General features: G+C 43.9%; 1 protein-coding gene across 1 annotated transcript in view; it reads right to left on the bottom strand.

Annotated features, from left to right (window-relative positions):
- Positions 1–27,632, bottom strand: part of LOC118105826 (LHFPL tetraspan subfamily member 6 protein) — a 46,830-nt gene that overhangs the window by 2,061 nt on the left and 17,137 nt on the right. Inside the window, exon 3 of the mRNA XM_035153760.1 lies at positions 2,992–3,090. Within this exon, the coding sequence (XP_035009651.1) occupies positions 2,992–3,090 (99 nt within the window). The remainder of the gene's footprint in view (positions 1–2,991; positions 3,091–27,632) is intronic.

The following is a 27,632-nucleotide window of genomic DNA, read 5'->3' on the forward strand; positions in this document are numbered from 1 at the left end:
TTAAAATACATGGGTTCATTTGGATTCTCAATCAGTTTGCGTGCACGGGAACACACTGTCTCGCCACTATTGTTGCCGGAGTTAACACGTTTGTGTGAAGAGCAGAAAATGTGGTGAAAGTGCTTCGCATTTTTCGTTCAAGCCGCAAAATGTCACTTCTTCTCGAGAAGACAACAGTTTGCATTGTTGAGACAAAGGCGCTGAACATAGTTCGACTTCATTTGCAGACAGACGCTCTGGTTTGTGCTGAATAAACTCGCACAAAGCTGGAGACGGGAGCAGAAGATGCAGAAACCGGGGAAAAGGCTGCAAGCGAACACAAATTAAAACAAAAAGTGGCTCAATAAGACGCATCTCCTCTAATCTTCAGAGGGAATTATGTGCATTATTAAAACGAGGATGAGACCTACATCTGGTGCTAAATTTGGGTTGAAAAAAGAAAATGCTGTGATGACCAACACGACTTCTCATTATAAACATCACATTGAATTTTAGGGAGAATGTCTGATTGAATGTAGTTATCTAATTAGGGGCCGGGTGGGAGGACGGGGAGGCGTCTCATTAACAAATCATATCAGCCGCCTCCTCACTGTGGAACAACAGCCAACACTGAAAAAAGACTTTTCTCTCTCTCTCTCTCCGAGTCGCATTTAACGCTGCACATCTCTCTCTCTGATGAAAATGAGCTTAATCTCTTCTCATAATGTGGCTGTAGTTTAACAGGATGTGAGGGAATATTAAACATTAAAAAAAAAACACGTCGAGTCAAAGCAGAGTTTTCCTTCTGTTGTTTTACTTTTTAACAATGAACAAGTTAAGTGTCCCGCAGCCACGCTCAAGGTTATCTTTGATTTACTTAAGCACAGGCGGCTCCCATCGTGATTAATGAACGAGTCGATAGAGGAGAGAGTCCGCTCGCTGCTTGTGTGGAATCCCACGGTTCTCACCGGAGAACGTCACAGTTTTCAGTCGTGACAAGAAGGAGGTGAACTACGGTTCAGTCGTCTGCAACTGGCAAATATAATCAACTGCACTGAACTGATGCAAACACACTTGTTAGGAATAATGTAAGCACCAAGAGTCTGTTCTTTCAAAAAGGGAAATCACACGATAAGATATTCTCGTATTCGACGTAATTACTTCTGATGTTGTCTGAAATTTAATCAGAATCACATCTGTTTGAATTACATGGGGATGGTTACAAATCCCCTCCTGTTTAACATTGTTTTTGTGTTTTTAAAATCATTATTTGACAACGATGATGTTGTTTTTTCAGAGTAATTTATCTCAACTAGAGCCTTTCACAAACATCATGTGCAGCTGCCTTTATGTTTGCCAACGTCTTCCAATATGGAAACTCGCATTTCATACAATAAACATTTTATTAATTGGCTGCATTTGTGTTTTTTTTCAGTTTAACTGTAAAACCTTAGGAAACATTTTAGCTGATATATCGGAATCCTCCTCGTCCTCCACAGAAACCCCGTCAGAACGGCTGTAACTCAACATTTGCTGACTACACCGTCAGGAACTGTGATAAGAATATTCATTGTCTGGTGAGGCTGTGGTGCCACTGTCGGGTCAAAACCTTCCCTTGTGTAATTACGGGGTGTAATAGAAATCGCGTCCTCCAGGGGACGACCCCAGACGGATTAAACTAGTTGTTTTGTAACAAGCTACAACCTTAAACTTTTTGATCGTCCAATGAAATCATAGAAGTTCTGTGGAGTGAGGAAGAGAGTTAAAGAAAATTAAAAGTGGCAGAAACTGCAGCCTGCTGGACACTGATGGAAATGAAAAGCGAAAGCAAATCCACGTATTCCCAGTGTCACCTGATCACAAGGTTATGGGCTGAGAAGCTTTATCAGAAGTTTCCCTGTGAGAAATCTCCCAATCTGACCGAATGGATTTCTCCATGCACAGCTCCGACGTTTGGGGGGATGATGTTTATTTAAGTCCTCAAAAAGTAGTGAAAGTAGTGAAAGATCAAACAGTATTTGATTAGTAACAAATAAAAGACGAGGTGCAGTATGTATGAAGAACCCCTCCACCTGCTGAGACAGTCCTGATGCTGCCGGCTGAATACAGAGCACAAATCAGGCTCCTGCTTATTCTCCGCACATAGTCATTGCTATAAAACACTTCAGAAATCCACTGCCACTGGAGGTTCTGTTGATTTATGCATTATAAGTACCGAGGAATCAGATCTCTTTTGAATACGAAGGTGCCGGAGAATTTTGTCGGATTTGTAGCTAAGTAAAAAAGGGCAGGATGTTGAGGGGCCAGGACAAAGTCTGTCCAACTTTTCTGGGACCAGGACGTCCAATAAACACGAAAACATATTTACACGCTCAAGGTTAGAGCATCGGTGGGTAAAGCTGGGCTCACACTGTACGAGTAAATGGAAAGATTTATGTTTTCATAACGTGCCCATCGGCCCCTCCAGAACCGGTCTGATGCTAACAAGGCAGAAACGAGCCACCTTGACTCTGTGCCATTCAAACATTTTGCCAACATTATGCCGGTCGAGATGAGAGAAGGAGGAAACATTGACCAGCCTGACCGCTTGTGTTTCCTGTCCACGTGTCGTGTCACCATGTCCTGGTTTCACCTTCTTTCTTCACCATTTGGTGCAGACACGGTGCGAAAAATGTTTTGAAAAAGTGAGTCTGTGACTGTGCTTCAACTGTGCAAGAGCCTGAAGACGGCTGAACAACACTTCTAATGGTCGGGAGCCTTTGATTGCTCCGTGCTCCCCCTTGTACACTGCACAAAAAAAAATACAATGCACAATGAAGCTGAGACTCAGTCTGACTCTGAAACAAGTTGTGCATTCAGAGAAATCAGGTCATAAATGGGCTGGAATCGCAGTGTTTGACAAGTTTAAGTGTGCACATCAGTAGGTGCATGTGTGTGTGTGTGTGTGTGTGTGTGTGTGTGTGTGTGTGTGTGTGTGTGTGTGTGTGTGCGTGATGCTGGCAGCTGTCTTACCTAGTTGAAACTGGTCTGAGCTGTTGTTGCAGGTCTGCTGTACTTCCTCACTGTCCCATCCCAGAGGATAGAGAGCGCAGCCGGATCCTATGAGCAGACCTGAGGAGGAGGAAGAGGAGGATGAGTCAGTCAGTGAAGAAGATACAAAAGAAAAGAAAACACACCATCAAACGTGGCAGACGAGACAGCGAGCGGTGAGTGAGGGGGAAAACGGCAGCAAGGACAAAGTGTCATCATCAAGGTGTTCAACTCCGCTCCTCGGGGGAAAGGGAAGAAACTTTTTCCTTAATGAGGAGGAAAAATACAAAGACTTTTTTTGTTGTGTTCTGATATCAGGCAAGGTGAACTGAGCTTTTTGTACGGATTCGATCTCGTTCTTTTATTTACGTTTTAATTAAAAAGACCAATAAGACAATGAGCTGCTGCGTGAGTGACCTGCATCTGAAAAACCTTATCACCTGTTTCCAGCATTTACTGATTGGGAGCTCCGACCTGTTCCAGCTGTGTTTTCACCTCTGAACAAACCTCACATCCCCTTTGTAAAATGACACGGTTTGTGACTTTAACACTTCATCACATTTTTCACCGTGCCCAAAACAAAGCCCCCCCGCCCCCTCTCTCTCTCCCAGCAGCAGCTCATAAAAAACCAATGCAAATGAACGACCAACATATGCAAATCGCTTGGCAATTTCTCACAGAGGCAACGGCGGGAAAAAAAAAAACAAGCATTTTTCCCGTACCCAATAATTACTGTAAAACTCCGGAAAAATCCTTGAGGGACTGCTTTATGTCAGTGATTAAAGAGACTTATTACCGGGCTTAAAGCTGCACACAGAGACAAGAGTGGAATCTAGTCAAGGCCATTACATTAAGGATTAATATCCTCAATATTTGCCTGTAGCCAGGTCTTGACAAGTTATTCCCTGGATGCCAAAGCCTGTCTCTTGAAATTACCCTGAGGGGCCCCTGGTAGGTGGCTCTGCCATCAAATTAGCTTAATCCCCTCCAACGTGTCGGCCCTGCTATCAGTTTTTGGGATGTGAAGATGGCAGCGGAGGGATAGAAGACGAGCGAGCTCTGCCTTCCAACCTGATTACCCCATGCCATCCAGGACTGCCGCACTACATCTAGGCCAGATAACAACCAGGAATTAATCCACACGCTAATGCAGATGGGCTCGACAAACTGGCTAACGTCGGAGGTGGAGCCGGGAGGAAGCGGAAAAGACATCTGCGTGTTCCCCGTTCGCCGCCAAAAAACGCATGGCAGACCTTGTCGCAAACAGACGGGCTGATTACGGCACCTGTGGTAGAAAATCCACTCAGTCAAACCCCGACGTGTTGAGAGCGAGGGGATATAAAAAAAACGTCTCTGACCAAGGCTGTGTCATTACAGCTCAGGATCAGAGGGGATCCGGGGATTTTCATACATAACAACTCAGCCGTTTCTTCTTCAGACCCTTAAGAGAACTTCAGACGAGTCGCTGCTTTAGGACCTTAATTCACTACCTTTAGAGGAGCACTACAGCAAAAGTAACACACAGGAGCTTTTGATGTAAATCCCTGTACAAGCAGCCGCCCCTGACGAACATAAAGAAAAACCCACTGTTCGGAGCAAGTGAGCACTCACACGTACAATCATTAAAATATTCCCAGTTATATAATCTTATCAAATGTGTTTTGATTCAGATTTGTAACAGTAAAGACTGTAGAGCTTGCCAGCGTGATAATGTATTCATAATTAATATTTAACAAAATCTGAAATTCTCTTTCAAGTGTTGTGTAATGCAGAGAGATACAGCGGCATGTAATCAAATTGAATTTCCTTGCTGCAAAAGAAAGGAGGAAAAAACCCATAACTCGGGCAAAATGTGGTTTTGTTTCACACTGACATTGTTATTCCATTCAGCAAACTGTAAAATTAGCATCTGAAAAAAAAAAAAGAAGGATTCTCAATTATACTTTGATTAACACATTTGTCAAAATGATCAAAACCTTAAAGAGCTGCAGCTCTGCGGCAGGAACCTCAGAGGGAGGAACGCATAAAAGAAAGACCTCAGTGCATATTTTCCACATCAGGTCAGATGATGATGATGATGATGATGATGATGATGATGATGGCGGTGCTGACAGCGAGCACTGCAACGACATGTGGGAGGGAAATTATCGCCACAAGAAAGACAAGAGCTCAGTTCCATTGTGTAACCACAGAAGAATGAGAGGTTTCTGGGTGAAGAGTCGGTGCTTTCTGTTGGTTTTAGGGATAAACTCACTCAGCCTGCTACTCCGCAGTCGGTGAACTCTGTGCGAGCGCTCGCACGTTACCATGACACTATTAAGGCAGACACCGAGCAACACAAATCACAGCAGACGAGCAGATGAGCAAAAATATAAACACACCGCCGAGGGTGTAATTCAATTCCAAGTCATATGTGCCGCTGCATCTTTCCTTTGGCTTTTATTTATTTTATTTTTTTTCCCCAGGATAGTTAATTCCATCAAATCCCATCCTCCACACTCACTATGTGGGTTATTGAGAAGCAGAGGCAGGGAGGCTGGTGACTAGGATGTGGGAGAAAGACGGCACCTAGAATGAAAAATGTTCTCTCCCATTATGTTTGTGAGCCAAGCTGCTTGAAAGAAATGCGAGAGGAAACTACCTCGGGCTCTGATTCTGCCTGCGCCGCGGTAGTCAGATACTTCCTGTCCTGATTTCCTAAGCTGACACCGATGCGCCCTGATCTGCACAAAACAGACAGGCGGGGATTTGTGTCATTTGGCGTGTGGTTGTTAGCTACAGCGGCGCGTTAACCTTTTTGGCCCGGGACCCCTGAAGGCCTCTTTTTTTGTGTCTACGAATAATTTTGTGAATTCCCCCAAATTTTCTTGACCCAAATTTGAAGTCTTAGTCCTCAGTTTGAGAACAAAAGAGCAGGAAACCACATGCCGAGATAAAACTTAATGATCTCCTTGGGATATAACGGTGCAATGTAGCGGGAAAATAAAGCAGAGAATCAAAGAAAAACACAGCTATAGTAAGTAGAGCCTGACTGATATATCGCTTGGCCGATAAAAATGGGCCAATATGATATTTCACAGACATATTAGTATCAGTTTTTCGTACACGATGCAGAAAAGATGTGTATTTATGTAAAAAATATCTTTATTTTCCTAATTCAAGTTCTATATATCTTTTTTTGGTTTGTGTTTTCTTTTCATTTAAAGCTATTTATAATAAAGTTGATGGTTAAACTGTAAAATATCAAGACATAATTACATTTCTTCTTCACAAGGGTTTGATAACGACATTTAAAAAAATATGTATATATCGGCCAATACGTAATATTATTGGTATCGTATCAACTCCCTACAAACTCCATCTTGTTCGGGCTCTTGTCAAATTGACGATAACAAAGAAAAAACTTGTCGGGCTTCAATAGCAAGTTGATAAATTCAACTCCTCGATGTCATGTGCGATTTAGACTTCTGAAATGTTCATGTTTGTCATATCATAAATTTAATTTGATATCCCTATAAAAAAAACACTACGTTTTAATTCGGCCAATTAAATTCTAACCGATAAGAATTTAACTTCTGCGAATTCCTTGGTTTTTCCCCCCAAACCACACAAAGGTTTATTTCTCTGTCAGACCACATGATAAACTTCAAGAAGCGGCTGATTCTGCTGCGAGCAGATGGCCGTCTCATGATGAAATCGTTGCAGGACTCCACTAAGCTGCCATGAGCGGTGGCTGGTGGAAGTCGCCAGAAGGCCGTTACAGCAGCGACGCCGCAGCTACACGACATTATGGAACAGACGGACAGAAAAAGATCATAAATGTGAGAAATCTGCCTCAGTTACTCCGTGTGTGTGTGAGGTTATTAAAAAAAAAAAAAAAAAAATCTAAATTAAAGGTTTCTGCTGCATCAATCTGGGCCTCGGGTCAAACCCGAAGGCGCCCCCGGCTTTCTGGGAGAGGTTCAAGTGCTCTATCAACCCGGGCCTGGGAGGTTTGTTTGTTTACCTTCGCCGCTTTTCGCCAACAAGCACTGTTTGGAAAACCTCAGCCCGCTTTGGGAGTCTGGTTTCAGTTGCTATGGCAGCCGGCTAATGCCTGATACACTCCGCTCCGGTGTGGGAAGTGAAGAGGAAGAGGAAAAGGTCGGAGGGAGTGTGCGGTGCCGAACATAAGACGGCCGACAACTTGTTCACAGATCAGCTTTCAATTGATCTCCGCGCTGGCCATTATCACGAATGACTATCTCAGGGCCTAATGGCTTCTCTGAAAGGCTATTATATGAACTGGGAAGGAGTTCAGTTTAAATGGACTTAATCAGATACAGTGAGTCCAACATATCTGCGTTCAATCCATAAAACCTGCTCTAATATAGTGATCGCTCGCCTGCACATCCTTGCCTCGGATTTCGTCATCGCAGTTGAGCTCACTTTTTAAAATCACATTTTTCTGAGCTTTAAAAAACGAACACAGAGAAGCGCTTTATTCCATCAGGGCAGCGCTATTGTTCCCCACCCCTTTTCTGTCGACGCTTTTTTACCTGAAAGGGAAAAACTGCCCCCTTTTCATATACCCCCCCCCCCCAACATTCTCTGATTTAGGGAGTGCTGATGCCTTTTTTCAAGCCTTCCTGCTCTCTGTCCAGAACCAAGGAATTTCTTTACCCTCCTTCTTTGCCCCGAGACAATGCTATTCAAGGTTATCATTCAAAAGGCCAAAGAGGACAGGGGAAGGCTGCGGCTAAGCTGGAGAGAAATTTGGTGGTCAGGGAATTGGAGTGGGGATGTGCCTGAATGAGCCAGCTTAATGTAAGACGTTCCCTTTTGGGCTCGGAGGATCATCCGAGAGGGGGAGGGAAACGTAACAACAACCCCACCTGGGTACCCAGTGCAAATAAAGTCTACCTTCACATTGTCCTTTGATCTGATTCAGCTTCAAAGTATTTTTTTCTTTAACAATTGCCATATTTTGGTCTGTTATAATTTCATAATTTTAATTTGGGGGTCCTACTAGAAGAGGTGTACATGCTTTAATGTTTGAAAATAGGCATTAATTGTCATCGTACATTTCTGCAGCGCCTCTGGGCCTCTCTTCTGTGATTGGTCAACCGCTTGCAGTACGTGTCAGAAAGTTACACCCCTCACCCACAGTCTTCCCTGAGTTGGTGTAGCCATGGATACAATGGCGTCGATTCCCTCTGTCGCAATTTGAGCCAATTGGAAAATCGGAGTCGGAAACTGAAAGTTGGGATGAACCAGTTGAACCAGTTGATTGACCCGAAACATCTTCGCGTAAACAACTGAAGCGGGACGTTAAGTTTTGAATTTTTCAATCTCACGTGTCACGTTATATGATATAACTTTACCGGAAAAAAAAGCCAGGAATGAAAGCAAGCTGTTTCGGGTTCAGTGTTTTCAGAGAAGAATTCCCTTCGTAGATGATGATTTATATAAAAATAAATATAAAAAATCTGGCATATTAAGGGGACTGATATTTAAGAGTGTGTCGAAATTGGAAATGCTTGATTGAATTTAAATGCCATTCTACTGAGTAGTTCTTCGTGTGGTTTCATATGTAAATGACATAAGATGGCTTTGGGATCAATACAGTGCCTCCTCACTCCAAACAAGTTGCATCTAGTATGCATACATACATAAATTAAATCCCGGATCTGCTGGTTTATCCAGATCCGCCCCACCCCATCCACAGAGCTCCATGTAAATCGGTTCAGTCGGTTTTGAGTAATCCTGCAGACAATCAACATCATAACCTATTTTTGGATGTAAAAAGCAATTATCTTATGAAGACTGCTTTCATTTGAAAGAAAAGTCAAATAATAATTTAATACTAACTGGATTATGCAAGGAAATGAATTCCATGCATTTATGTGAGAGAATAGCTCTGCGTGATTAAGCAAAATGTCACATCTGAAATGGCTCCACGTGTTCAGACTCCTTTATTTGATCAATAAACAGATTTGCCTTCATCCTAATTAAAATGACTTTTCCAACCTGTTAATGTGCAGCTCAGCTCATTCTCATTCTCTCTCGGTTCACCTGTCGGAGCTTCGCTCAGAGGCAGCGACAGGTTCCCAGTGTAGCTTCAGCCTGTGTCTAATCTGTCAACAGACCGATCCCTGCATGTTCAGGCAGGTTTTTCTTTCCCCCTTCACTTGAAACACAAGGCACACGTCAACATGTATGGCTCACACGCCTGCTTTCTCCCTGTGATGTTTGGATTCTCCGTCGTTCAAGCTGGATCGACACCGTCGTTTTTTCAGAGGAGCTTCTTCGTATGTGAAGCTGCTGGCTTTGTGCGAGCGAGAGGGGGGATCTGGAAATTCAGTCGAAATGTTGGATTCTGGGCCAGTGGGAGATGGGAGGATGAGGGGGATGCGGAGAAAGGAGGGATTTGTGAAGAACGTGTGATATGTGATGTGTACAGTGGAGCATACAAATAGTTGCTGCTGCCAATGGCATTCAGGTGTTATTTAGACAACATTGGTTTCCTTCTTGTTAAGAAAGCCTGTGCTCTTCAACACTACACTGTTTTTTTTTTTTGCACAATCTTTACTTCAATCATTTGGTTGGATGTTGGAGGTGTTTTCACGGGGAAGATGTTTTTCCGGTTGAACGATATGTTCCCTCCCCACTGTTTGCAATATTTTCAGATGCATTTCATACTGTGTGATGGATGGATGGCTGCACAGATCTTACACTTCACAGTCTTTTGTCATTGTCGTCACTTTCTGTGTGATATTTTAGATTTACAACTTGAATATCAAACCCAGGGAAACTGTATCTCTGACCGGACCAAAGAGATCAGAGCTCTGTGACAAACAAGCTCCGGCTACATCAGGCTCAGACTTTATTCAGAGTGTGACCGTCCTGTCCATGACAAAGTTATCTCCCTTTTTCCTCTGGTACTTGCTAATGTCGTCCCAGGACACATTCAAACACTACACTCTTTTATTCCAACAACAGCCATTAGACCCTTTTATACAAAGATCCCTCTATATTTGGGTTAAGAGGACCCCTTTATATTCCCCATCTGCTTCCGAACAAGTGATCACAAGGTACAAAATTAACAAGATTAAAAGATCACCCACCAAAATATCTTTAAATCCAGCGTAAAGCTGCAAACGACAGTGTTTCTTATGGATCATGAGGTTTGCCGCGGGGGCAACGTGGCAGCTCTGGCCGCAGTGATTTTTCAAGACAGTTGTAACTGTCCCTCTGGGACCAAATGGAATTATAAACTGAACCACAGTGCTTTAAACATCCATCAACACACTGAGGAGCAGTGGTCCGACAAGGTCTTTACACGACCCAATACTCAGATGTTTTGCTTTATGTTTTGTTTTTTTTACATTGATCTCAGTAAGTAATGTTGTTTCTTTCTATTTTCTCTTACAATATATTATGTTTATGACGACTGCACGTTTCCACTTCAGGCCTTGAAGAAAATGTGAAGAGGAATTTATTGCTCTTGTTATGGACATGACCTTCCTGGACCAAACACGGCTGAGGAGGTGATCCTGAATCCAGATGTTTTCACTGATGTTGACAGTTATTGATCAAATCAAAACTGAATGCTAGAAGGTTTCCACATGCACGCAGCAGAGCTGAGCTGCACACTGCTGTTGGATCACCACTTCAGTTTGTTTGCATGAAAGAAAAACACGTAGGCAAAGCTTCAGGTTTTTCGAATACTTCAGTTGTCACTTTCAAATGAAAAGCACATCAAGGGAATAGGCGAAAACAGGCACAATTTGTGTTGTTGGCTTGTGTCACTCCTGTGTGTCACCGTTTCATTTCTCTCCATGTCCACCCATCAGTCACCATCACCGGCCCTGGGCAGAGAGAGCAGCTTGTGTTGTATTGATCTGATTCAGTGCTTTTCCTACAGGCCTTCTGTCAAGAGCCGGGCTTATCTAATCACACCGCCCATTTGTCACACGGTTTCCGACTACAAACGGTAATTAATAAACGCACCAATTACTGGAGCAAAATGAACCCCGGGGTTCATTAAGCAGTGGGCATGTTTTAAGTAGGGAAAAAAAAGACCTACAGCTCAAGAGGACAACATGGTGCATAAACTGTGCACAATGTGAAGCCAGCGTGTGCAAAAGACATCGCAAATAACTTTAAAAAGAGAACATCTTCTGGGGAAATGAGCTTTTCACTCGGCAGCGCAGATACTTTCTGTCCTGCAACAAAACCCGCGCCTCCCTGCGACCTCGACCGTGTCTCCTCTGATCTCACGTTGCAAATTGGACATTCTGCCCCTTGGAGTAAGCAAACAGACACAAGGGAACAAGGGAAATAATTCAGCAGCATGTGAGAGAAATTCCTCTTCAAAGCCTTTCCAAAAATGTTGCACAATTTCTTGACAATCTCTTGTAAATGGCGTCACTCCTGTGATAAACTGCTGCTGGAATCTAAATCATGAGGAGCGGCAGAGACGGTGAGTTTCAGGGTATCACCCGATCACCTGACTGTTAAAACGCTGCACTGGTTTTAATTTGCTGCCTCAGTTTTTTTTTCTCCAGCGAAGTCAAAGGGAAGATTAGCTTTTGCAATATCTTGCAATATTTTAATGACTTGCTGTATTATCATTTAGAGGATTGGAGGCGACAATAAGCTACTTTGCTTGCACATGACGAAGGTAGAGTCAAAGCTTTTCAGCCGTATTTAACTAAAATTTGAATGATTTAAAAAAAGAGAAATCTAAGAGTGTGTAAGGTTAGAAGAAAAAAGAGAGACGTGAACGTCTACAAAGTGAAATACGAAGAACGACCATTAGTATGCTAGTCTGGAATTTCAATTTGAAAAAAAAAGTGATGGCTGTTCCATCCATCAGAGAGGCGAGTCGAGTGAAGGGGAGTGAGGAGAACAACAAAGCTAAAGGGTATGGAAATCCTCCTCAGGGTAGGATCCACTTTATAGGGTCCTACAAGTGTAGCTCCTCTAACTGGGTCATGTCAGATGTGTCGAGCGGCGCCCTCCTCCTTGCGCTGACGGCGCCTGACAGAAAGGCATGTCGGGAGGCCACGTGTCCAAAAGTCAGCACACACACCTACAGCGACGTGCTCCTGCCTCAATTACCCTTTACAATGAGCAGTAAACATGCTCACGTAAGGTCTTCTGGGGCAGAGTGGGCAAAAAATCAAAGGCGCTGCAATCTGCGCTTTAATATTCATGTTAATAGCATCCAAATATGCAATGAATGTTTTAGTGTTCACCACACAGTTTCTGCCAGACATCAAAATGCCTCACTGACAGTACTGGGGCTCATCATGTGAGCGGCTCCACGCTGGAAACACAAAGAGCCTCCTTTCAAAAGACAATGCAACGCTTCAGGGTTCGAGGAAAAACTGACTCCCACTGCCAAGTGTACAAAGTGCCGTCCCACTGCATTCACGCTGCCTTCTGGGACACACACGGCTAACTTATTACCCTCGGGGATGGGGTTTAAGCAACCTTACCTAATTCGCAAAAATCTAATATTCTCTAAACTAACAGGTCACTTTGCCTCCCGGCATTTCATTGTGTGGGCGTAATGTAAAAAAACCATTCAGTGAGTAAGAGAGGAAATTTCAACAGGACATGAGGCCCATTTTAAAAACCCAGGAAGGTTGTAAAGACACCAGATATAAATATGTTTTTATATACATCCATATATAAATTGATTAATAACAAATGTTATATTAATAAATAAGCTTGTATATATATTTCATTAATTTTTACATATTCAAAACATAGCAAAAAAGATAAAGAGATAAAGATAAACAGCCGCATATAACTTTGTACAAGAAAGGGAATAAATAATGTCAAAACATTGACAGCTTATGATAAACCAAAATGGATGATAGATGGATAATACTCAGGTATCAGAATGTCACTTGAACTATAGGTAAAATGACAGGAACCAATTTTTTGAGAAGAATGATTTGACATGTATTTTGACTTGTATGGCCCTGGTGCTAACATGGAGGAGGCAGGGATAATAACCTACACTGCAGTCAGTCACCAGATGGAGATGGAAACTCTTTGGCTTCACTGTGTTGGGAGACGTATTCAGTCCATGATGCTGACGTACAATGTTTTTAAAATGTCTGTAGAAGATCGCTCTGTTTTCACTTTTATAAAGATTGATAGATACAAGTTAAACAATGATGCACAGATTTGTCCTCTTTCATCGCAGACATGTTATTGTGACATTTTAAAGCCTTTCAGGAAGACGGGGAAATAAACTGAATGAGAACACATTATGCAACATGTAAAGCAATCCGTCCACAACACAACAGAGATGGGGATCAGGTTGTTGCGGGACTGCGTGTGTCGTTTGACATTTCGTATGACACTGAGACGGTATTGTCATCCTACATAATCATATAATATCTGGTTCATCCTGTCCGCTCGAGGATGAAAAGCTATTTCTGCCCCGATGATTCCACAGATGGAAACCAAACAGATGTCAAGAAAAAGGCAACCAATTCCATTTCATATTAAGATTTACTATCAGCTTGTTTTCTTTTATGTTGCAATGCCATCTCGTCTGTCAGGGTAGTAAAAAAGTACTGAGGTAAATTAAAGCGGATGCTATTATGTTGAGATAAATGTTATCGTTGAAGCTGCAGCCTCCTGGTGAAGCCTTGTCTTCTTAACAATGCTGCCGGGAGTCCTTCAAGCCCCTGGGTAATAAAATAAGGTAAGTAGAATAAATTACAGTATCTGAAGGCTGATTGTGTGGAAAAGAGACCTGACAGTGACACTTGTTTATTTCACTTTGGTGCGGAAAGTGCCTGATGTGGTAAAACATGATGAAATAATGCAAAGCGCCCGAGGGGTTTTCAGACCAAACCCGCTGATTATAATTCTCCTCTTGGTCAGAGCACTGGCTAAATGTGATGACTCGCTTGATGTTTCAACAGCAACTTTCATTTAGTCTTCATCTTGTTAAACGTTTTTTATTTTATTTATTTTTTTGTCAGTTAAGACCCGAGGCAAACGAAATCAAAAGCACTCAAGGTAATAAAGAGCTAAAACCAGCTGGGTGAGTGTGAACCAGTGCAAAAGGAAACCCGAAGTGGGCTGGGAAATAAAACAGTTTATATGGATAATTATAGAGAATTCAGAAAAACGCCCATAATCATCTGCAATAAACCCCATGGCTTTTATTTAGTTAGTCATGTGTGCATTTAGGAAAATATGAAAACGCATTACAAACGTAAACCAGAATGAACAATGGAGCATTCATTCAGCGCCATGTGTTTCCAGTTAGACGAGAAAAATTTAAAACAGGATGGTTTCAGTGGCCAAGTTTCATTTTTACAATGCATCAGACAATACAGACTTCACACCTCTATTACACCACTGCCTCCCACACGTGGCCTCAATCACGCTGCGGGCATTCATGTCATATAGTCAGTGGACTGCATGAATCCACAGATTATGGCAAGGGGAGCAAGGACGGACGAAAATCAATAGTTCCCGGAGTCCTCGCAAAACTGCCCCTCGCCGAGATGCTTCAAAGAGAGAGAGAGAGAAAAAAACCATCCGGAGAAAAAACAGACGCAATAAGATGTGTGAACAATGCTCTTCAAGCACCGGGGGGGGGGGGCTTCCTCCAACAGCCAGGGTGGTTAGAATGAATTTCCACTCTAATTGCTTTGTGCTCAGTTCACATGGAAATAATAGCACAGCATCAATTAGCTCCTTATCTCTGTTTTCTGAAAAAAAATGTTTAAAATAATACACCAGGGCAAGAAAGGAAAGTTCAGAACTTTGGATTTGATTCTGTGAAGTCAAACATTTCAGAGTTCGTCACAAAACGCTGCTTTCAGAGCTGTAATGAACTTTTCCTGAAATTATCAAGAGGCAAAATGACGGCAAGACAGTGGCCGTGTTTATAATTAAGAGTACAAATACGTCAGGATGAAAAAGACGAGCGATATACGGAGAATACGAAGATGTCAACTTGGACAGACGACAAAACTCCAGAGTTTTTTGTAATAATTGCAGAATCTATATATATCACCTAGACGCCGCCCCTGGCCTGAATGTTTCAGACATTTTCCTGCTGTTGAGTATTTGTCCGACCTGGACAATCTCCTGCTGGGTTCTTCAAATATGAAAGGCAAAGTCCAGCGAATCCAATTTTCCAGACGTTTTTTTGGAGTTCAGCTGAGTTTAACTTTAAACTGCCCCAAAAGGACATTCCTGCGTATTTTGAGCTACTGCCTCCAGTTTTGCAACAATAATAAAATGTTGCATCTAAAATAAGAAAACACCAGCGGATGCTAGAAACAAATTCACTTTACGTGGGATTAGGGAGTATTACCCAGGGACTTCTGACTACACCGAGATGTGCAGGTACGAATCTGCTCACTGCTCAAATTATGATTATGGCAGACTCGCATCAGGAATAAAATCACCAGCGATCCCCCCTCAATTATACAAATCACTTTCCGACCTCAGGTTGTATTAGTTCCATGCAGATAGAGATTTATAAGTTCCATCAGTATTCATGAACATGAGCGGCTCACTTCAGAAGCGAGATAAAATCTTAGGCCTGCTGCACTGGCGATGAGTCAACTTTGTGCGACGAGACTGTGAAACATCAGAGCAGCATTAGCTCCGTGTCTTCGCAGCGCTCACGGCAGAAAAGTTCTCCCCTGTAATGTGTCATGTGTCCACAAAGGCTCCCATTCACTGTCAGAAGTGCTCGTCCACAATACGTCTCCTGACTGCATCGACTTGTGCGACGACTGTGGCTCTGCGAGAGGCTTGTCTCTGTACGAACTTTGGACCTGATTGTCTGAGATCACAGGTCACTGCGTTGAGTGAACTGTTTTTCCCTTGAACGTTTGGTTACTGTAGCGCCGCTGCTGCTGCTGCGGTGGCCTCCCGGCGAGAGCCGAGGGGTTGTGGAGAATGTACCACTGGACATTTCAGAGCTAGTCAGCCTGATTGATTGAGCCATAAAGAGTTTGTCCGTGGGGCTAACAGGACCCGGATAAAAGATTAAGAGTCTGCTGAGTCTTGATTAATGTTAGAAGATATAACCTCTGGCCAGCGGTGCTGAAAGATTTATACAGACGGGGCCTCGGCAGCGAAACATACACACACTGGATTGGAACGAGTTGTGAGTGGGTGAGGACGGAACAATCGCAGGGTTTCCCCAGGACATGAGCTAAATCAAAGCAGAGTTGTCACGACTCCACAATGAGAACAAACAAGTGTATTAAGTGACAGATGAAGTAGGGCAGCAACACAAGTCACAAAAACAGACTAGACAAAAGCAGACACGTCTCACAGGCAACAACCCAAATTTCATTTTTTTGCTGCCTTCGACATAAGAAGGAATGTGATGACAGCGGCAGAAGGAATTCATCTGCATATTTACACGGGACCTGGTCCGTGTCAGGCCCTGCCCCACCCCCTGGACTTAGGCTGCCTGATTAGTATTCAGTGAATTCATTAAGACACAATCGCTGGTGTCTGGGAACATGGGAAATCTTGATGGAGGAGAGGTGGAGTTCAGCCCCCTGGTTAAGTCCCAGCAGAAAACAATGCCCCATCCCCCCCCCCCACCACAACCCTGAAGGTCACCGTGTCCTTACTCTGCAACTGATCTGATGATCACAGGCAAACAGCGGTAGAGAGGTGAGGGGAGGGTCCGTGTTTAACATCTATATTTACGCACATGCTGTCTTTGCTGCAAAAAATCTGCACGGGGGAGAATTCGCAACCTGAGAAAAAGGTAAATATGAGTTTGACTTTTTGGCTTGATTGTCCCCAACGGTAATCATCCACCATTCATCACCCGCTGTTTCTCCTCGCAAGCTGCAAGAAAATATAAATGAGATCAGACTTCGCAGCCCCGAAGACCATCCATCCCTCAAAAGTTGGACCCCCACCCCCACCCCTCCCCAACTATTAAAATCAATGTGGAGATGAATGAACAGCACCGGGCACAGGCACCAGGGGGACACTGGGTAAAAAAACTCTTCCAGCTGCTCCAGTGGTTCATATGTTAGGGAGGCGAGCTTCGGCTGCGTCCCAGTGATGAATCATTCCTCAGGGAAGCACTTACACACTTCAGCCAGTTTAATAAAAAACACCAAAAAACCCTGTCCTGCATGAAAGCGTCAAAATAATAAATCACAGACGATGGCAAAATATTGCATAAGGACCCAGTGCACAACATCCAATGGAGTTTGGCTCGGCTCTCGTCTCACATCTGGACTGTCAATCTCGTGTGTGTGTGTGTGTGTGTTTTCTTGCGTCGTACACTTTTGCTTTGACTTGCAACAGCAACAACACAATTTCTTCATCGTTGCCTCTCACCTCTGAAAGGGATTTTAAATTATGAGAGAATTAGCTTATTAAACAGAGGCAAAAACACTCCCCCCCCTCCCCCCCCAGGGTTTAATATCACAATTTATGCTTTTTCGGTTTCGCTTCAAGTAGTCTCTCAAGGGCTGAATAAAGATCTTTAGCCTGCACCAACTTTAAGGTGTTCACAGTAAAACTAATTACCAAAAAATAAAAAGGGGGAGGAAGCAAAAGAGAACAATAAGAGGAGCTGCTCTGGCGCTGCGATGTGAGGAATCTGTGACATATCCTGAAGCGTCTGTCTTTAGTTTCCCACCACCACAAAGAAGGAGAAAGCCTTTGATCGTCTGTTTCTATCTCACACAACAAACACTGACACTTGTGCACATATAAACTCGCTAAAAAGACAGGATAGTTATTTTAAAACTCTCGGGTCTTATAGCCCCGAGAGCAGCGCGATCTTAGCGGGCCTGCACGGCACCATGCAGCCACTTGGGCGTCGTGTTTACTTCACTGCCGATCGGAGCTCGAGCCGATAAACACCAGTGGCTACTGAAGTTTGACCTGTAGATTAAAGCCAATTTTATCCTTTCACAAGCCAAAAGCCAGATGTCAGTGACGTTTTTGGTAGTGTGGCTACCAGTGGGAACACAGGGTTAAGGTATGAGATCCAGGTTTTCCACACTGGGAAAGGCAGAGCTGAGGAATATGAGGTAAAACGAGAAAGGAGAAAAAAACTCCAGCAGCTGCAATTTATATCTGACAGGAAACTAAGCTGCTGAAGCAAGTGTCAAACAAAACAAATTGCCAAAACCTTTACTGACACAAAGCGCAGTCTTCAGATTGTCACAACAAGAGTGGGAATGAAGTTGCCAGAGACAGAAAACCAGGATAGATCACAAACAGCAAGAATAATGCTGACTTTGGTGGTAGTGCTGAGGTGTGTGCTCGTAAGATATCAGCTCACATCTGAGAATTAATTCAGAAAAACTATTTTTGGTGTTTTTTGAAGTTCCTTTTTGAAATCCCTGCAACTTGTTCAGTTTTTCTGTCATGCAGCCGAAGCTAATGTGGCCTTCCTCTCTCAGCAAGGATCACAATATTCTTAATAAAAGATGATTTTTTTTTCCTTCCCCCCACAGTGCAGGCATGGCACAAATGTGACAGCACAAGTGAGTCAATAAACACACCCGGGCAGCGTACTTTCATTTAGCACAACTTCAAAGTTCAGCCGAGGGGGGTTAAGACAGCATATGAGAGAATGAGGAGCAATCTGGCGCTGACTGAAAATACATTTTAAAGATGGAGAAAACCTGATATGGCAGCAAAGATAACTACAATGCTTAGTGCATTAGGGCCTGGGTTGCAAAGGAACAATGTTTGGAGCAACTTAGATAATTGCATTTTAGGTATGAATTTGATTTTTTTTTTTTGCATTACTTGTGGCAAAGAGATATAAAAACCATTAAAACAGATGCAGAGGCAAAGCATTGACGACCACTCGCACACAAACACAACGACCCTAATGCGAGAAGAGGTGGAAAATGATGCATTTCTGTGCACACAGCAACAAAAGGACTGTGGTCCAGCGGGTGTGCGTGGGCCTGAGATCAGCGGCACGTTGCAAAGGTTTAAGTTACCCATTACTGCTGAGTGTAGCAGCAATGGGATTATTGGAACCCGTAGGGTACAGATGGCACCGAAGTCCTCCGAGTCGTAGTGAAAAGGTCACATGAAATACAGGAGCGCCACCCCCACCCACTCACCCACACATTCACCCCCGCTAACAAATTCCTTCGCCTGGTTTCTACTCGGGCTTTTAGTTCCTCATCAATCCTCTGAATGCTCCACAATCGTTCTTTTCAAGCGTGCAAAAAAAAAAAAAAAGGAGAGCAGAAATGCCTTTAAAATGTCAAATGGCAGCGGACCCGAGTTGCGGTGTCACCGATGAGATTAGGACAAAGGCTGGATTCAATAAGAAACTTGAGGAAAACCAGATTTCAGGAGAGCTCTTTTGTTAAGATGTTTAACATGACAGGAAGCCAGAGGGGGAAAAAGGATCCAGGCGCAGAGTGATATATTAAAAGACATTAGTCTTTATGGCCGTGCTGAGAAACAGATGAATTGCTGTGAACATTGTAATTTAGTTTGAAGGTCATTTTTGACCCTTTCCATTTTTATCCCCTCGTCCATTTGTCTCTGTCACGCCGTGTGTTCGGTCTGTTGTTTGCATCGCAGCAAGGAGACTTGCATTCCTCCTGTCTTGCTGTCTCTGTGTATTTCCTGCCACCATACGGCCGCATCCTCCCCAGGCGCTGGCTCCTCCACCAGCACCATATGGCAAGTCCAACCACACAGGCAGCGCTCTGCAACACTCTCACAGCGTCTCCGCTCACTGTGTTTTCTTTGAGGGACGCACTGCAGAAGGGCCATATTAAAAAATTTAAGTACAGATACCGACTAACTCTTATAGAATTTGAGCACAGCAAGGCGAGGGTGCAATTACTGGAACAGATGAGCGTACACAGACTCACTGGTTAACAGGTGGTACATACATCTGCTGCTGGCCCCTGCCTTTAACCCCAGGAAGGTTTTTTAAGTAAGAAAATGCACAACTTACAGCATCTGATGTCTCTGCAACAACTTACAGTATTTGAAAAATCTGAATATATGTGAAAAACTAAAATATGAATCATGCATCCATGCTATTCATAGCCCCAACACCTATTAAATACTAAAATCACAAATGTACACAGCATGATAATAGATGTAACAAGTTAATTATGAGCTTTGGAGGTGTTGATTGGTAGAAGACTCGAAGTGCCTGTGAAACCAGGTGTATAAAAAAATGTGTGATTCACTTATATGAATGTTTGTTCTAAGATAAGATAAGATAGAAGATTACAGAAGATTGTAAAAACAAGAAGCATCAGTAAAAAAAGTTATGAACAAGTTAACATACATAAACAGAAGGAAATGACTGAATGAGTGAATTTGTAGTTGAAAATGACAACAATACCTGTTGCCTATTTTCTACAGTTTGAAGTTAAATCAGACGGACAGACCAATGACGACCAAGTGAGTGTTCATGCAATCCAGTGCAGGTTTGTGATGATGCCTGAGTGAAGGACACGGCCGTCAGTCGACTGGTTGAGATCCTTTCCAGACCGCAATGAGCAGAGTTAAGTTTATGTGGTTCGTGTGCAGCCGGTTTTATTCCAAAAAGCAGAAATTACAAGCTGCAGAGCCGCAGTATTTTTTGGTCAGTTCATCCTGAGGTACTGGACCGAAGCTGCTGTCGCACCTCACCCTGGCTCTCAACATGTAAACGCAGCTATTCAGCTTGGAAGTCAGGCACCGTAGGCCACGTGCACACTAACAGGTTGTTACAGACGTACCATGTTTATGTCACTGTCTCCAAAAGCCTTAGTTGCTGCCCATCTAGACGAAAACGCAACCTTGGAGTTTTTAAGACTAAAACAGGGAAACGCAGCTTTTAGAAAACTCTATGTTTTAGGGGCTTAAACTTAAACTACAATGTATTATTAGTGTTGAAATAATACTTTAGCCCTTTTCTTTGTTTGTAAAAATAGCTAGACTTAAATTAGTAATGTCACTACTGCTTCAAATTAATCAAACATGTAGAAGAAGGTGAGAAACCAACTCTCGCAAGGAAGCTGCAAATAGATTTCCACCCTGTCTGCCAGACAGACACGTGGAGCATGTGTTACACTGTGAAGATGAAACATTCAAACCCCAGGTTCACACTTCATGTGTGGAGTGTGCAACGCTCAACTGGAAGCTCATTTCCAACAGGGAAGGTGTTACCGCCGTATCCTCGACTGACACGGAAACCCTTCAATCCCAATGAATCAATAATACCATAAACATTTTACGTCCGGATATTATAATTTAGTACCTGATTAATTTAATGTGTCCACACGCGGAGATTATTACACACATACATTATGCAGGAAGTGACACGGTGTCGGGACGTGAGGACTGACAGAGAAGTCGGCCCCACCCCTGACATCTGTGACCGATTACAAGTTGTAATGTGCCAGTGATGAATGTGTGAACACAGGGCGGTGATGAATTCAACACTGTTCCCTAAGGAACACAGACCTTCCATTACACGTCTTATTACTGTCTCTCCCTACTGATGGCTTAATTGATCCTCACGGGCCAACAAAGAAATCCCTCCTCCACCCATCCAAAGATTATGACACCCAATAGGAGGAGAAGGAAAACACACACAGCGAGCCTTTAACCCAACTAGCCCCTTGTTCAACATTTAATTACAGCGCTGTGAGACGCCGCGCCTCGTGTAATATTGAGCAGTTGCTGGTGCATGAAGGTGAACGCTGCGTTTTCGCCACATAAGTTAATTTTCTCTGGATGCAACTTGTTTTTCCTCGGCAGAGAAAAAAAAACAAAAACACGGAGATGGACGGAGGGGCCACTGGTGTGATTGGCATGCCCTGCTGCCAGCGCTGCCTCTGCTGTGGTGCGTGCTAAACTGAGCGCCTTCATGGATGAATTCAGAGGAGAAATGCAAAGCATGGAGGAATAGCACTCCTTTCTACCCACAGAGGATGACCGCGGCGTATGCTGCCGCTTATTATTCCCTGCGTCTGCCGGTTTTCCATTGTATTTATAGCAGGGGGAACTTGATTTAGATCTGCTACATCTGGTGATTCGCTGTAGGGATGGGTGTCACATCTTCTCCTGTCTCTCTTCTTACTGGCCTTTATTTAAAGAAGATGGTAAGTGAGATAGCAGGCCGTCACTCCCCTGTCTCTACATCTTTCTCTCTGACACCAGCTGCTGCTACACACAGTTTATGATGCTGACTGGGAGGCGCTGGGCGCAGGGGGAGGGGGTCGGTCTGGAGCCGGCAGAGGTGTAAGAAAAAAAAATCCCTCCCACTTTCTGTGGTGGTATGCAAAGATTCCACAGGCGGCCTCCAGAGCCCTCTTCCACAACCCTTCCCCCTCCATCAACCTTCAGCAGCCCCCTGAAAGCGAGGCGGAGGAGAGCGGATGTAACAGAGCAGAGGTTTGGGGCCTCAGAGGAGGAAGAGGCGGATTCAAAACCATCTTTTCAAGGACTTGTGCATACAAATGGACCAAGTGTGGGTCACCATATCGTTCATTGTGTGTAAATGCATCTCCCCCAGTAATTGTAGGGCAGGATTACTGGAAAAATTTACTTACTCACGATTTTCTAATCGAATGAAGACACCAAATACAGACAAGGAAGAGAATAGAAAAATAAAAAAAATGTTAGCAGCAGAGACATAAGCCCATTTCCACTGTAATGCCATTTTAGAGGCTTTCATGAGACCTCTTAATGGGACGGAAAGACAGCGCAATGGACAACTGGTAACGTGATCGCCTATCCATAACTGACAAGCTTTCTTTAAATGCCCTTATTCCATTACTCTCTAATGTTTTCTTCACTGGCTGTGCTGCAGAGAGAAGTGGGACGAAATGAGGGAAGGTACAGTTAAAGACGAGCTGCTAATTAAAACGCCCCATTTCATGTGTTATTTTTCTGCCGGAGAAAAAAAAACCTGGGTAATTTCTAATCTCCCGATTAATCAGCATCTGGCTGCAGCTGAAAGAGGCCGTTTCTCTTCTCGCTGCGGTTTTTACGATCAAGTTTGCTGAAGCTGTGTTTGACTTCCTCTCGGAAGGAACAAACGAGGAGCTTGGCCTTCAGCAGCTTTGTCATGTCACTCACTTTGCCACAATTGCAAGACTTTCAGAGTGTACTTGCCAGAGTAAACAAGTCAGCATGCGGCCGGCTGTCGGCCTGCTGCAGCACGGTCGGGCTCTAATGTCGAGTGTCAGCAAGAGTGTACGCACTTTGACTCAATTTGCGTTTTCTGCAAAACTTGTAGTAAAGTTCCTGCAAATATCTCAATTATAAAATCATCTTAATATCATAATATACTAAATTCTCAACGTTGACATAATGCTGCTGAGGGCTAAGCTGCAAAGCCCCTCAACTACAGTCGGCTGGATGCATTGTGTGGAAAAAAAAGCAAACAAGCAAACAAATGACTCGCAAACAGCTCTTTGTCGTCCTAAAATCTTAGTGTAATGGAGAACAAACACACGGACGGCGAGCATCTCTGGCCACTCCACGTGCGCGTGTTTGCAGAACTGCGACACTGATTGTTTGCTCCAACCTGGTGACGTGACAAAGCTTTAGCTGATCACTTACAACAGGAAGAACACAACTATTTTAAATGAAAACAATATGTGTGATATGTGAGCAGCTTCCAAAACAAACTGGAAAGTGCACAAATAGCAGAGCTGGTAAAAAACAACTTCCCAGGCTATTTGCTCAGCGACATCTCAGTGTGGTCACGCCTGCTTGTTGCCTCCGAGGAGGCTCGCGACTCCCCGCAGGGCAGAAGGGCCATCTTCACCGATTTTCATTTCCACGCTCGATGACAGAGTGCGGGGGGGGGAAGAGACAGGCCGCTGCGCTGGTACCCACCTGGTGACCAGATGAAGGCTTCAGGGTTCAGCATCCCCGTCGTAGCTCTGCATATGCAAGCGCGACAGGACGGGCGCGACGCTGGCCCCTGCCTGTAGCCTGTCTTGAAGACGGATGAGGCAATGGTGCTGGGCCTGGGGCCCCCCCCGAGCTCCCTGCAGGGACCTCACCATTGCGCTGGTAGATTAGGTCTGCATCACAGTTGACATACCACAGCAGAAAGCAATGGCTTAGAGAGGAGGTGGAGTGTTTTCCTCTAGTTTGGAATGGAGCCGCCAAACATGGGATTTTGAGATAAAGGATATACTGTAAATGTCAGCTGGTGAAACAATCAAATATTCAGTGAATGAATTAACCAAAGAACTATGTTATATATTTTGTGTACTTGTGTTCAAACCCCGGAGAAATGCCCAATTTAATTCAAGGTAACGGGACATTTCATTTTTCAGTTGCATCATATCCACTTCACCCGCGGCTTTGGCGTCTCTGCTGCAACTTCCGGGGCAAACAACGTACGACGAAGTAAAAACACACTGTTCACTCACAGCTGTGTTTTCCTTCCACTGTTTGTATTGGTCACTTGTATAGGAGTGAAATTATTCATTGCCATTTGCTGCACCAAAGCTCTCCTAGAAAAGCGCAAACGCATAATCAAACCTTCCCAGATTTTAAATGGGAGGATTTTCCCTAATTTATTTGCTCTACATCATCGTAAATTGAATATCCTCGGGGTATTGCACTGTTGTTGATGCGTCATGAAAAACCTTCAGTGTCTACAGCTTCGGGCCCTTTCATTTGTAATGTTTACAACATGATAATAACAGATTGCATTCCCAGTTGCTTAATATTATACTGGATAGACCACATTAGCAGCCACTTAGGCAACAGCAACCCACGGTCACCTCACCAACCCCCCCCACATATTACCGCTTCCTTGAAGATATATAGCCCGCCATATACATGCCAATGAATCACAGTCTCGCTCCGCACGCGACACATCGCCCTTGGTGAGGTGTAACTTCTCAAGCTCAAGGTCTAACAACGGGGTAATTATCACAATCCGCTGAGATAGAGGAGGATGTTAGAGGATATGTTTGGCGGAGGTGCGAGGAGGAGGAGGAGGGTGGGTGGTGGTTCCTTAATTGCCAGACACGCGATGTTGGATCAATCATTTTGTGGGATTTTTAAGAGGGGAGATAAAAGCAGAAGGTCAATGGCTGGATGTCAGAGGGAGAAAAACAAAGTGCTGTATGTGAGGAATGTAGATCAAGATGGGGGAGACGGCATAAAACACTCTCAGAGTGCAGAGCCAAGCAGCGGAAAGTCGCTCACCGTCACAAGTGACAGTCGCTGGTGTGGCGGTAGCTCAAGAGAGGACGTATATCTCCTCTCGCGGATCAATACGTCCCGCAGACGGCCCTGTCACAAGCCCGGGCCTGGTGCCTACTCGCGTTGGAGACTCCACCCTGCACTGTCCGCGCGACTAACACTCACCTTCTGTGTAACTGCCCGCAGGCCCCACCGAGGGGAGAGGAGCACGTTCAGAAACAACAAAGCTTAGAGCAAGGACACTCGCAGGCTCTCAGCTGAAGGATCCCAGCTTTGATCATGATTCCAGATTGCCGGGGCTGAGGTCAGGTGTCTCCCTGACTCAGCAACACCCTGCTGAGAGCCCATCAATAAGCAGTGGGAAGGAGGACTGTTTGAATACTTTGCCTCGACGACAACACACCTTGAAATCCCTGTGATAGCTCTGTGCAAGCTGTCGGCTTTGGATCTTTGTTTTGTTCAGCTGCCTTCCAAGAAGGAGGCTGTTTGCGAGAGCCCAAGGGAGCTTCTGACTAGATTTCATGAAGGAAACTCTTAAATCTTAAAAACTCTTGCCCAAAGGAGTTTGAAACAACCACGCCCCAGTTTCTTCATCCAGTTCACTGTGTGCATCTGGTTTTCTTATCAAATCACGCAGGCTTTTACTTTTGGTTTTAATGGCTGTCCTTCTGTTCCACGTTGCAGCAAGTGGCTATGCTGAAATAAATGTTAAGACACCAGTGCATCTTTAGTTTCGAGTTTGAAGCTGAATGCACAAAAGGGGAACAGCAGATCTCCAGGTACCACTTGTCAATCTTTCACTCGGGTCTTTCTGTAATTGTCCTTGCAGGACAGAGAATAAAGTTGTTGACTGACCACTAACCATATATTTGTCATAGTTACGATTTTGCTCATTTCCCTTGAGCTGTTTATTCATCAGCAGGATGATGCAAAAACCAGTTGACAGATTTCCACGAACCTCAGCGAAAGGGTGGGACATGGATCAACAAAGAACCCATTAAATTATGTAGATTTTTTTTTAGCACTTTCTGTAAAAGTGTGAGATTTTAACCTGTTTTTCAAGGAATAATTCACGTAACTTGATGGAAGAATGTGCCGTATTTAGGGGACTGATATGTATGAGTGTGCAGTCGGCAATTTGGTGCAGCTTGATTAAATTTAAGGAGACAGTTGGCCCTTGCTGGAGGTGTGCGCTCTACTGAGTGTCATTCTACTTCTAAGTCTGAGCTTTCCTCTGGATTGAGAGCTTGAAAACAAGGCAGAAAGTACGAGTTTGACACAAACACGGGAAACATCCAAACCCTCGGGAATGCGCAGTCCTTAAAAAATTATAAACTGCCAGATTTCCTTGAAAACCTTTGACATTTCATTTTTGGACCGTTAAGTCTAGTTAAACAACATATTTTATTGACTAATTCTCTGCGAGTAAAGTCATATTAATGCTTAACTCACCTATATGACTGCAGGCGGCTTCAAAGTGAAACTCCACCCATAAATGCTTTACAACAGCTGCTGTAAAGCAATTAAAAAAAAGCTATTTTTAAGTTTACTCAGGTGGTGCTGTTTTTGGAGATATCAAGGTAACAACATGCATATTCAGTTCACTGATTGCAAAAAAAAGTCTGATAACAAAAAAAAGGTCTTCAGCAATGTAAACATCAGGGTTTTGGATCTAGAAAATACGTGGAAGATAAAGAGCTCTTATCTGGACATTCCCTGTTTACACAGACAGAAGAACTGACAGATATACGAGTTCCCCCAACAGACTGCCACAGCCACTCGGTTTAAATTAAGTGGTGCAGCTCTCGGTTTGCAGTCTTGCCCCAAAAGTTACTGGAGGCATCAGCCAAGACACATAATAAAACCCTGCTCGTGTCCTGGAGGAGATTTCCAGCACAGATCAGCAGCCAGGGAGTCCACATGCTTCTCAGCGCCCTCGCTGCATTTTTGACAGGCAAAATAATGGATAACACATCTTCAACTGCATTGCCCGAGGAAGTGGAAGCTAAATAATCGCAGGAATCCAGACACAGTGCAGGCCGCAGGGAAAGGTGCTGAGATAATAATGGACACTTACTGCTCAGAACCCATCAGGGTGTTGCAGGGTCTCTGTCTGCCGCGCAGCTGTCTCTGCTTTTATTGACGTTTTTTTTGCACATGCAGCATGGGTCAGTTTGCCCACGGCTCCAGGCGGCTTCCAGACCAACCTCGATGCCGCTGCAGTTTGTGCCCACCTCCGTTACAGCCACCTCTGCCACCTCACAGCAGAGAGCCGATAAAGTTACAGAGGCACGGGAAAAAAAAACCAATATTGTGAGCAACCTTTCATTTCTGGGCCAGTCAACTGCGACATCAGTTATACATCAAATCAGATATCAAACAGGAGATCAAATATACAACCATACGCTCTGCAGTGTCTGCACTGGGTTATCAGCAGGCCTGAG

The sequence above is a fragment of the Hippoglossus stenolepis genome, chromosome 4 (assembly GCF_022539355.2).
Source record: "Hippoglossus stenolepis isolate QCI-W04-F060 chromosome 4, HSTE1.2, whole genome shotgun sequence".
Lineage (NCBI taxonomy): Eukaryota > Metazoa > Chordata > Actinopteri > Pleuronectiformes > Pleuronectidae > Hippoglossus > Hippoglossus stenolepis.